This window comes from Gadus chalcogrammus, chromosome 7, assembly GCF_026213295.1.
Source record: "Gadus chalcogrammus isolate NIFS_2021 chromosome 7, NIFS_Gcha_1.0, whole genome shotgun sequence".
In the NCBI taxonomy this organism is placed as follows: Eukaryota; Metazoa; Chordata; class Actinopteri; order Gadiformes; family Gadidae; genus Gadus; species Gadus chalcogrammus.
The window spans coordinates 15,517,433-15,530,493 of NC_079418.1; the positions used below are offsets into that span (position 1 = coordinate 15,517,433).

A 13,061-nucleotide genomic window follows, 5' to 3' on the forward strand; every position below is an offset into this window, starting at 1 on the left:
GACCAAACACTAACCGTTGCATCTCTCTCTCTCTCTCTCTCTCTCTCTCTCTCTCTCTCTCTCTCTCTCTCTCTCTCTCTCTCTCTCTCTCTCTCTCTCTCTCTCTCTCTCTCTCTCTCTCTCTCTCTCTCTCTCTCTCTCTCACCTATTATTTCCAAAGTAGCACATCTTGTTTTTCTCTCCCCAAAACATAGTCAAGTCACTTACTTTGAGAAGATTTGGCATTTAATTTAAGATGATGCAGTCCTGTCCTATTAACACCCACACGCTACCCCGGGCCGTTATCGTTTTCTAGACAGGGGGTTTGGGGTGAAAACAGCGGTTAGCTCCTGTACTGCCTGGCCTGCTGCCAGCTTTCTCCAGCGAGGATTGGCTCACCAAGAGTCCTCTCTCCTCCCTTCTTTCTTTAACCTCTCATACGCACACTCAAAGCTATCCCATGGAACAGAGGGCCAGCACGCAGGCTACCAGAAGAAGATCACTCACTTGAAATAACTTTTCAACCCCCTTGGTAACCGGGTAACCCAAAACTAACCAACCAAGATGTCGAACTTTTCGCTGAGACCAAAGGTATTAACTAAGTACGCGAGAACAGTTATTTATTTTTCATAAAAGGGATGAGGTTTTTTTCTTCCAGAAATTTTCGCTTTATGGGACGTATGTCACGGACGGCCGTCCCAGGAAAAACGGAATAAATCGAATCAAACACAGGCAAGCATAGCATAACGCTTCGCTGGGTCTCAACCTGCAGCTCGGTTTAACCCAGCGGACGGGCCGACTTCTCTGCGTGGACGGTGGCGGTGAAAGATGCCAGAATGCCCAATCTGATCCCCCGTCTGCTGCTCGTCTGGCTGATCGTCCACAAGCTGGTGTGGTGCACCGAGCGCTCCTCCACACGGGAGCGCTTCAAGGTGGTCATCGCACCGCTCATTTGCAAACGGATCTGTTACGCTAACGGCCACTGCCAGGATACCTGCGAGCAAGGCAGCAACACCACACTCATAGGAGAGAATGGACGGGCGGGAGACACGCTCACGGGGCCAGGGTTCACCGTCGGTGAGTCATTGAGTCATACTTAACAATAGTTTCATGAACAATTTAGGCCAAGGATTGAGGCTAATGGGATATTCAATATTCGTGAACCTGTCCTAGACCATGTGTTTCTAGTAGAGTATAGCCTTTAACTTCATCAGCGGGTCAGATGCCTTCTCTTCAATATAAACCATATGGAAGAGAAAGGCCTGTTTTGAATGCCTTGCTGATTATGCTTTTCGTGGCAATGGCCCCCCCCCCACCAACTCCCCTCCCTCCCCCTGTCCCCTTATTATCAGTATTAGACCCAGAAGTATGTGGAATAAATAGCAATCTCATGCTGAGATCAGTGAGAAGGATTTAAATAGCTGTACCCTTGGATATTACTGTAGCGCCTCCACAGAGTCTGCTTGGCCAGAGATTAGGCCGTGGTTCAGAACAACTGGCAAGACATTGACACCTTCTCACTCCCACAGTTTCTACGAAAACAATTGAACAAAACGCACACTAATTAAACACAACATACATTGCTGTAGGTATTGAAGCCCTTGTGTCTGGACTGGAGGCACATTGATATTATTCCTATTACATATTAACATGGAGTTGAATGTAGGAAAACATTGCTGTTAATCTCCATGTTGGAATCACAACGGACATCCATTATGCTTAGTACTGATCACATAACTACAATACATATTTTCAATGATTTTTTAGAGCTCAGCACTATAGTGTAACATAACTATTTGTTAGGTGATATTATTGAGTTACAGGCGTTATTGATGACTTCAGCTACAGCAGGCACAAACGTTAGTTAGCCACAGCACTTATTTTTGATCGTCCAATCAGATGCTTTTTGCTGTGCTGCGTGGTTTAAGTAGGCCTGGACAACACAAATGAAGAAGCCCACATCCAGTAGCTGTAGTATCAAATCTGTTGGTGTATATTAGTGGAAGGAAGGTCGCTAGGAGCTATACAGTTGACACCTGGAGCTGTCGATAGCTACCTCCCCTGGCTCCTTTTCTGCTCTCTCCTCTCTCCTTCTTCAGTGTACATTTGTTTAACTCCTGTGCAAACATCTTCCAAAGACAAACTTCTAGTGAATTCTCAGAATACCTCACGTTGCTTTCCATCAATTCTGCAGATCAAACCCCTTTTTATTTTTTTATTTTTTCAATCAACATCTGAGGTCTATCTAGGGTGCGATGCAGGCAGTCTCAGAAAGGCCTTGAGTGACTCAACTCTAAAAAGTGGGCACCAGTTTCGAGAGAGAGTGCGAGCGAGAGAAAGAGGGCCATGGTGTAGCAGGAGCGAGATGGGGTCTTTTTCCGTCTGCTTTGGAATGTTGCGTGGACTGGTGGAATTTTCTCACCCGTCTGTTAAAATGGCCGTGACCATTACCTTATTTGGGGATTGAGAGAAGACGACAGGAACGGTCAGAGGGAACTACTTGTCTGGTCATCTGGTCTATATTTATCTAATATGAAATCAAAAGGTTCATGACTGAGATGTTTAATTAGGTCTGTTGCGTCACAGCACCCATATGTGCAACAACTGGCACGGCGGGGCTATATTTCAAACAACCCACAGTCTGGAAGCTGTAGTTGTTAATGTCGTAGCATGCGGTTAGAAGCATCGGCCGTAGTAGCCGTGAGTCGTCTAAGCGAAAGAAAGAAAAGGTTCTCATTGTTAACGTTTTTGGATTAGTTTATAACCCAGTAATTCCCTAATCCTCAGTAATGGAAAGGGATTTTTAGAATAGCAGTGGGTGGAATTCCAGGCCACCTGGGCAAGGTGTATGCCAACTGTCCTTCTGACCTTGAACACAACACAAAGCGCCTACCAGGCAAGAATCTGGATCATTGTGGATCATACAATACATTACCATACATCATAGTTTCCCAATTAGTTACTTTTACCACAGGATCTGTTATGCTTCATTAAACAACTGTCCCGGGGGAGACGATTAAAAGTGTGATGTATGTAACTCCATTAATACTGGGTTGTGTTGGTGTATTGCACTATTGCACTACATTGGAGATCCACTCAGCTTCCCTCAGATCAGCCAGGGAAGCCACAGAGATGCCAATTTCAATTTATTCATAACAAGATCCTTTGAGAAATTCCAAGTGAGTTTGTGCTCTGTGAGGCAGAACAGGTATGGCTGTTTAACTCAAGGCTGGGTGGATTCTGTTTGGATGTGAGAGTCAAACATCATGACCAAACAGAAAATTATGAAACGGAACATTCTTCTCCAGATCTCCGCTTTACCACATTCTGCAACGGATTGTCAGATTGTACTACAGGATGTACTACGTAATACATAATGCACTTCAGATCGGTACAACTTACATGTTGTACTGCAGTGTAGAATGCATGAAGACTACATTGTAGTTTATATAGAACACACTGCACTACAGTCTACTATCTTTACGTGTAAACAAAATATAGAATAAACTTCAAACTGTAATAGTTACAGACTGTTACTATACAGACTTAACTACACACTAAAGAGAGCAAAGAGTGTAAACGGAATGACTGCAGATACTAAATACTGTAACACAGACTGTGAACAAAATGGACTGTACTACAAACTGTAAACAGACTGCAGACACGTCAATACTACATATGGTGCGTCAAGCTGCCTTAGACAGTACTATATACTGTACCTCTGACTACAGTTTGGACTACCCACTGACCAGAGATCAAGCATGAATAACAGCAGGGCTTGAGGAATTGGCGCATGTTCTAGACCTGAATCAATACCACATTTGGCCTTCTCTTTCTCCCTCTCTTCCTTTCATTTCCCTCTCCTGTCCCATGGTTGAAGATAGATCAGAGACAGATACAGGGTGAGAGAAACCAAAAGGTGAAAGCATGCATCACAGATTGGGCTGTACATTCCCTATTGTTGAGGAGACATAATCATTTACACGTGGAATAAGTATTCATTACAGTTCAAGAGTTGTGCAACTAGAAGCGATTAACCAATTGCTCTCTCTGGAGAATGGTATACCCCTAGCTTTTCCCACAGAATTTAGCGTTTGTGCCCGTTCGGGCAAGAGCACTCATCTCAGCGTTGGTGACATCAGCATCTCCTCCTTCTAAAGACACATGCTAGTGGTCCTCTCACCTCGGCTGCTGAGCACCATCACAGCTCCACCTCTTACCATGTCTCCCTGGAGGACCCAGCTGCAACATGTGTGCTGGTCTCTCGACTGTTCTGTTCTGGAATCCCAACCCAAAGGTCCTGGGTTCAATCCCCACCAAACCAGGACTAGCTGTTAGGCCTCCTGAGCAAATTCCACAACCTCTAACATCTTTTGTTCAATGGTCACCTGTGTCTGTTTGAGAAAAGGTTATTGTTGACCAAATGTCCCCATTTATTAGAAGTGAGGTATTTAGGAGACTTGGAGACTTACATTGAATTCGGATCGAGGTCATTATAGAGCGCTGGATGGTAGGGGTTGGGGCGTCTTGCTGAAGTAGTCCGGGAGTTAGGCTCCGGACACTGGAGGATCGAACACGCCACCGTTTGGCTGGAAATTGTTGATTGCCATAGCCACAACACTATCCTTAACCCCACATATGCCCTTTCAGGACTGTACCATAGTCGGAAAATGCACTAAACTTAAGTTAGGACTGAAGGTTGAGAAACAAATTGCCCATGCTCCCAAACATGGAAGGGCTTGGATATACCAGGTTTTCCTGCCCCAGCTGAGTGATGTGGCCACCCTTTGACCTGTGAGTAATTTGGTTTTGGTTTCCCCTCGGTTAGGATCACTCAGAGAGGAGCAGGGTTTGTTTTCCTACGTTTAGGAAGAGGGTTTGCCTTACCTTTCCAAGCCCCCTCCTCGCTCTCCGCCCCTCACTCTCTCTCCCCAACACACACATACTCACTACTTTCCAACACAATCTCTCTATCCCCCTAGTACTCACTTCCTTCTCCCCCAAAACTCCTCTCTCCCGGCTCCTGGTTCTCAGTAAGAGAGGGACATATATTGTGTTAATTCGAAGTGGTGAAATGTTAATACCATACATATAGCTACAGACTAAGACCTTGCTGCTGCATGCATTCTACGTAAACGACAGTGATACTGTGATATATGGTTTAATTTAGAGTACTATCAGTTAGGTTTCAATCAGACAAATAATTTATCATTTCACAACCTGCGTTGCTAAATTAATTCTATATTGATTGAGACACTTTTGAAAAGCCAGCACATCTAGATACAGATGGATGTAGTCCCGGAATTCACTTCTTTTGGATTGGTAAACTAAACACAGCCCAACGCAAAGCACCAATTACAGGTCTTCCTGAGGTGACAATGAGGGAATACTATGTTTGTACGTATGTGTGGGTGTGTGTCTTTGTGTTTGTTTGTGTATGTGTTGCTGGCGGTTGAACGTTTTTGCAATCTATTTCAACCTTACACAAACAGTCCTCTCTCCTATCTTTAACCCAAAAACCATGGAGAAACTGAGTTGTTATTTCAAGTTTCCACCGTGGAATGCAAGTGCTTACCGATTTGCAACGATGACGCGCAGGTCTGCAGCCTACTCACTGGTTAGGAGTCTGTATGTGGAGGCCTAGGGTTTGAGGCCTGGCGGTCTATGGCTTAAAGGGGACATATTATGAAAACAACACTTTTCCTGGGAAAACACACGCACACAACCTTTGAAAAAAGTCTGTACATGATTTTTTGAGCGAAATATTCATTTCTTAAAGTACCCCGCCTACAGTTACCAGACGAGCGAGTCGCTTTCGGCGCCCCCTCTTATGTAGGAAGGGGGCACAGTTGAATATTACCTCACACTTCCCCACTCCCCTCCAATCAGAGCATAGATACGATTTTGTGGACCAGCGGACGAGCAGCTCCGGCGGAGGGAACTCGGCTGAAGCTCAGCTCCGGGAGAACAATCCCTTTATCTGCCGCCGGAGCTGCCGGACTGCCGCGGAAGCTTCGGCGACAGTCCGGAGGAGGAGACATGGAGGAGAAAGGGATTGTACTCCCGGAGCTGGGCTGCCGGACTGCCACCGAGCTACCCCCGCCCGCTTCGGCGGTAGTCCGGCAGCTCCTGCGTGGGTAGCACGGCGGCAGTCCGGCAGCCCAGCCCAGCCCAGACTTTACGAGTCTTTACTTGTTGTGGAAGTACCAGACGTATAAAGACGCAGTCTTTATGATTCATAATATCATCCGAGGCGCACTTAGCTTTTGACCCTAATATTAGATATAATATTATATAAATACCCATACATAATATTATTATTATTATATTATATAGTTAATGAGCTCCAGGAGTCCGCAAACGGCAACAATCCCTTCTCCTCCGTGCTGTGGTTCAGTCCGACAGCTCATTGGTCAATGGGCAGCAGCTCATTTGCATTAAAGCTACAGACACCAGAAACAGCGCATTCTGAAGGGACTGAAACAGAGGGGAATAGCGGTAGGCGAGATCCTTTTTTTCATAAAAGCTATTTCCAGCAAACAGCTTCAAAAAACGTGTTTTCGGGAACTCAAATACTATGTTTACTTGTTGGGAAAACACCATAATATGTCATCTTTAAGGCATTGAGGTCTATGGTATGAGGCATGGAGGTCTTTGGTTTGAGGCCTGGCGGACTATGGTTTGAGGCATCGAGGTCTATGGTTTGATACCTGGAGGTCTATGGTTTGAGGCCTGGAGGTCTATGGTTGGATTGTTTCTCTAGGGAATTATGTACACTGTACACTACAACCATTATGGTTGAATGTACTTGAGTTTTTTGAGCATTTTTACTCAAGTACCTTCAAATCTGTGACAAAGTTTTGTTTATTGTGAGAATACAGATTTTCTTTAATGTAAGTCCTCTTTTCACTGCGAACCATAAGGAACCAACTGCATTTCAAGGCATCCGGGAACACCATCCTGGAGCAGGGGTCCTTTCCTTCTTACCTCTCGCCCTTCCCAAGGTTTTCTTATTTTCCCACTCATTCTAAACCCTGTCCCGGCTCATGGACTGGGGGTCACAGGGTTCTGTTGAGGCTCCATCCGACAACGGGCCAGGGATGGTGTTTATGGCCTGTATCCATAAACACAACTCGGTTGGAGCAGAACCTCTGCTATGGGTGAGTTCAGGTTGAGTTTATTGGGCCAGGGGATTCTAGCTTAAAGCTACGCCTGCTCTCTGTCGTATAATCCTTCTTAACAAATTACCTTTATTAGCTATTAGTGACTGGTCTTCATGATGTCTATCTATGATGCGTAATAATTGTTACTAGTATATGCTAAACGTTAACCTCCTAAGATGGCGCAATTTGATTGGTTCGCTATCTCGGGATATTGGGCAATATCCCATGATAGAGATCACAAACTCTGGATATTGTGGGGAGCGCGCGTGACGGTCGTCTCGTCACGCTAATAAAAACAATTAAATCCCGGCAAAAGTGTTATCTTGATTATTTTTGGAGTGTTCACGTGTGATATACTAAAACAATTAACAGGCTCCTTGAATAGTGGGCTCTGTGTATAGTGGGAAATAGCCCCCTCGACCTTCAAACTCAGGGGCTATTCCCCACTATTCACCACGCCTTTGGTTAATAATTGTTTATTATTAGCACTCCCAACGGTTTATTATTGCAGGTCCGCTTTCTTATTTATTTACATTATCTCCTGTATTATAATCCATGGGGAAGTTTTTGGGTGTGTGTATGTCTGTGATTTTTACAGCTATAAGTCAATGTATCTCTAAAGCCAAAGACAAATTTCCACGAGTTAATAATAAAGAGCCCTAATAAACAGAAGCTCGACGTGACCAGAGCTAGAATCTTGGACTTCCTAATCTACTTGTTCAGGAGGCGGAAGATGTAGCTTTAGGGGTCAAAGGTGAAGCTCTGGTCAAGTCTCAGTGGGGTTTATGATGGTGGGGGGGGGAATAAGATAGACCGGGAGGTATTGTCACATAACTCCTGGATAGCACAACTGTCAGCGCTCTCTTAACCCTAGGGGCCTCCGTTTGGTTCCTATAAACACCACTTGAAATTACCCAGAAGAGTCAAGGTTTGTCTTCTGGGCAAGTTCAAGTTGTGTGATTGGTTCAATGGGTGGTGGGGCGGGGCCAGGCCATACCCTGGTGAGGTGTCCGTCACAATCCTGCAAAATCACTGTCAGCGATCTCTATACCTGGTCTCCCTAGAGGTCTCCTCCTCCTTCCCTAAACCTCTCAGCTTCAGCAGACGGTCATTAGATGACATCATGCACGTCTCTGCCAAGATCCTGACTTTCTCTCTCACTCTGATTCGCTCTCTCTCCCAACCTCTCTGTCTCACTCTCTTTCGCTCTCTTTTGCTCTGTCTTTCATTCTGTAATTCTTTCTCTCTTTCGCTCTCTCTGTCCCTGTCTCGGTCTCTCTCTCTCTATCTGTCTCTCTCCCGCTCGCTCCAAAAACAACCATGCCATTGCCACAAGGGGGGGTGGAGGTGGACTAACCCACGGCTATGGAAACCGCAATGCATTTTTCATTGACATGTCAAATAAAAAAGCTCACACGCAACAAGCACTTAACTTTGGATCCCTTGGACTCAGTGACGGGTTTGTCGGTTATTTGAGTTATTGTTTCTATTTTTACACACTATCCATGCATTTTTGTATTTCGCTTTTATTTCATTTAAGTCAAACAGCAGATGTTTTCATGCAGAGCAATGTGAGTTAACTTCAGGTACTTTAGGTACCAGTAGGGGATAGGAGGAGCTCAAATCTCCCTAAACAATGACAGACTTACTGACAGACAAGCAGGGACAAACATAGACTGATAGGCAGGCAGACAGGCCAGACAGAGAGATTCAAATACAAGTAGAAAAAAAAACAAGACACCAAGGTAGAGCGGCAGGTAGACACAGCGATAAAGCAGTTTATATCATTTATTCATTTTAATTGGCTCAATTTATATTTTTTGCATGGAAATAGGAAAGGAAAACGACCACAATTCCAAACCAGTAACCTTCCAAAACATCAACCAGCCAAAGACATACTTTGTTGGTTTCACGTAACACTTTCAATAACAAACCGACCTGAGCGTGAGGAATGCACCCGGTCAATGATGATATACAGGCTCACTCTCAGGGTTGGAAAATTCACATGATCACTATTTGATTTTCAGCTATGACTGTGAAAACATTCAGTAAAGGATTACAGATGTTTGGCCTAATAGAGTTCTCGAAGGGAAAATGTGCATACATTGGGGATCAAACCCAGTACCTTTTGGTTGGGATTCCAAGACTAAAACGACTTCACTATTCTGGCCTTGAACACATCCAATAACTTTTTTAATATAGCAAATGCTTTCATCCAAATAAACAACACAGACAGAATTCATTAAGAGGAGCAGGTAGGGGTCATTCATCTGGCTCAAGGCTCAGACATTCAGGATTTAATCCCGGGACCCTTTTCGGTCAGGGGGTGTACACCCTCACCACGGCTCTGTGTGCGTACGTCCTGTACAGCACAAACACTGAGACGTCAGTGCTTGACGCTCCTTTAATCATGGGTGTTCTGGGAGCATTGTTAACTCTGGCTGGCGAAGCCATCATTGTTTGGGCACCATTACTGCGGTCAATCGACTCAACCCCCTAAACTAGTCCACCGTGTGTTGCTGAGGGGGAAGCCAGGCAGCATAAGGCCGTTTGGGGAGCATATTTCGGGAAAAGGGACCTGCAAGTTTGTAATACTTTTATTTTTTTTATTTTTTTTACTTTTTCTTTGAGGGCCACCACTTGTTATGTCATTCAGTCCCAAACGCCTGGCAGCTCTGTAAGCCTCTGAGCCACTTCATGGGCCCCGTATTCTCCCATGTGGTCCGCTCCCAGCCCACAGGCCTTAGCGGGCCGTGGGCGTATTTGGGCCCGCGGTTTGCTTGCTGCGTTGGACCGTAAATGGAAGCGCGTCACGAAATATGAAAATAATAGCACTTTCCACCCACTGCCACTCCGCGCGTCACAGACGCCTATCTCTCCTCCGTCACAGAGGCTGGTCCCGCCCCTCTCTGCTCTCTGATTGGGGCCCTGAAGGGGGCCTGGCAGCCAGGGAGATGCAGGCAGTCAGGGAGACGACTTTATGATGGCGTTAGCTGGAGGAAGAACCCTCGTCTCACCGGAAGGACTAATTACTTATTCTTACATTATTTGTACATTCAGAGCTGCTTAAATCAACAAGGATACCAGGAACTAGGCCGCCTCGCCGTCAAACAAAATCCAAAAGGTGTTATGTCAACTGGATTTGGAAGATCTTTTCCTTTTTTTTTGCCCTCCAGTATTTAGTGAAAGCAAACTTCCCAAACACTTCTCTCTCCACCCAGTGTGCTGTGAGGCGTTTGAACTTGAGCCCTAAGAGCTATAATTTGTTGTTTTTTGTACAGGGGAATGTTTGAGCTGGGCGGGGGCAGCTGTGGCTGAGCGCTGAGCGGTGCGCTGCTGGGGGAGACGTGATAGACAGACAGTCAGAGAGACAGAAAGACAGACAGACAGACAGACAGATGCAGGCAGGTGGTCACGGCTCAGGCTACGGACAACCACTGTATTTCTCCTCTCCTTCATTCAGATAAACGGTATTTTGCCCCCCTGGAATAGGTTTTGTTTGTTTTCAGTGAGTTTCCGTCCCTGCTACAGTGTGTTTATGGACATATCATGGCTCAATGCGCCCGCCAGGGAAACTGTGCTTCCTGCTGCTTTTACATTCTTGCTGTACCGTTGTCTTGTTCTCACTCTCTCTCACTCCCCCTTTTGTACTCACTTGACATCTGATATTTCAAAGCAACCTCTCTCTTGCACTCTGTGTCCCCGTCTCTGTCTCCCTAACTCTCACTCACTCACTCTCTGCCTCCCCTGTCTAGACTCTCTCTCTCTCTCTCTCTCTCTCTCTCTCTCTCTCTCTCTCTCTCTCTCTCTCTGCATACTGTCTCAGTGAACATTTATATGTTGTAATGTGTCCTCTTAACATTGTTGAGATACCTTTCAACTTGGCCAGCATGGCACCAACTGCTCCTGCTCTGTGTCTCAGCCTACCGCAGGAGAGCTCGCCGCCGGAGCGCTCCACTACGACCCACGCTCTCACCGCTCATCTGACGCACGGATCGAATTTGATTTGAATTGAAACATGACGTTACCAGGAAGGAACTCTTTCTGTTTTTAGACGTTTGGAACTCTCTCCCTCTCTGTCTCCCACCCACGTCTCCCTGAGGTCCCGTTGGTCGGACCTCCTGATCCCGACCAGAACCCATCACTGCTGAATCATGACCAAGAGGGCTTCAGTGGATTGGTTAGAAATAGACAATGACAGACGGTCTGATTGACATGCAGGCACAAACAGAAAGACAAATATGTAGACAGACAGACAGACAGACAGATAAGCATGCAGACAGACAGGTGCACAGACAAATGACAGACAGCAAGGGAGACAGGAAGGCACACGCAGACAGAAAGGCAGACAGATATGCAGTTGCTGGCAGTTATGAATTCATTTGAATTGGCTCAGATTCAATGGACATTTTTTAGTATGGAACTTAATAAATACAAATAAACCTCACAAACCACAACCAGCCAACGACCAGCCAACTTTGTTGGCTGCACATACCACCAGGCGAACCCAACCTGCCTAACACTTTTAATGACACACCGGCCCGAGTGTAAGGAATGCACCTGGTCAATGAAGATATACAGGCTCACTCTCATAGTTGGAAAATTCACATTATCACAATTTGATTTTCAGCCATAACTGTGAAAACTTTCTGCAAAGAATTACAGAGGATTGGGTTAATGGAGTTGTTAAAGGGAAGATCAACCCTGAAGGTTAAAAATCACTCTTCATTTCAGGGAGGATTTTCCCAAGAGCTTTTGGCTACCATGAGCTCAACACTGCGTCAGTCCCCTTATCTCACCACCGTCTAACTATAGTATCATCAACACATCAACAAACACACACACACATACACACCAACACATGTATGGACCTGCACACACACACGTACGAGCGCATGCCAACACACACACACACACACACACACACACACACACACACACACACACACACACACACACACACACACACACACACACACACACAAGCACCATCTACTCATAGTTACTAGCTAACATAACTACTATGTAAAATAATTACGGTTACAATTGTTTGCTTGGCTTCTTTTTTACACTCAAAGGAAGGATTTATTTTCAATAGGAAGATTGCAAAAACATGTAAGAACTAAAATAAATTAAAATTAAATTTCAAGATACAGTGTACAGTATAAATGACACCTCGTGGGTGCATGCGTGGCCATGATGGACTGGTGTCTGAAAGGTTGACGGCCGCAGCGATGAGATGTCTACCGTGACACAGCAATTAAGAGCCTGTATAATTACGGGATTGTTTTTAGAAAAGCGCATGGTTTCAGAGAGCGAGTGCACGGTGGAGTGTGCTGTGACCCCTGGGTTCCCCGGCGTCTGCACTAGGCCAGATGGCGGCGGCGGCGGCGGTGTCGTCGGAAGCTGTAGTTCACTTCCTCCGATGTGCCGGGGGAAGCCCCTCTCAAACTGTGATAGCTGTCACCATGACAACCGTGTATCAACCGTCGCTATGACAACCGTGTATTAGCCAATCGCATTCCCAAATCCCAGCTTTGCAACGGCGTGGTCTCCGAGACGGTGCGTTAAGCAGTAGCCGTCTTTGGAACCACCCAGAACGTCTTATCGGTGTGTTTACATGTAGAGAGGAAACCCTCCTTCTATCCCCGGTCCAAACTGCCATGTAACCCTGAGCCGGGTTTTGGAAACCTGGTCTCAAACTGGAAAGCATGGAAAGTATTCATCTTTTTGAAAACCTGTCTCTTCAGTAGAGACAATGAACCTTAAAAAAAACCGCTTTCCACTAGCTTGGTATTTTTACCTTTCTCAGCCTCACTTTGTAACAAAGGAATTCCCAAACCCTGTAATCGTCACTTTACTGTCACTTTTATCAAACGGCCAGTCGGCCGCACATCGTGAGTTTCTGGAATAGACGTC

General features: G+C 45.6%; 1 protein-coding gene across 2 annotated transcripts in view; it reads left to right on the forward strand.

The window, feature by feature from the left end:
• Positions 1–386: 386 nt before the first annotated feature.
• ltbp3 (latent transforming growth factor beta binding protein 3) overlaps positions 387–13,061 on the forward strand; it is a 40,127-nt gene continuing 27,452 nt past the window's right edge. Inside the window, exon 1 of one of the 2 annotated variants that reach the window (XM_056594181.1) lies at positions 387–1,056. In XM_056594181.1, the coding sequence (XP_056450156.1) occupies positions 816–1,056 (241 nt within the window). In that variant the 5' untranslated portion in view covers positions 387–815. The remainder of the gene's footprint in view (positions 1,057–13,061) is intronic. The other variant, XM_056594182.1, reaches the window with a different exon arrangement.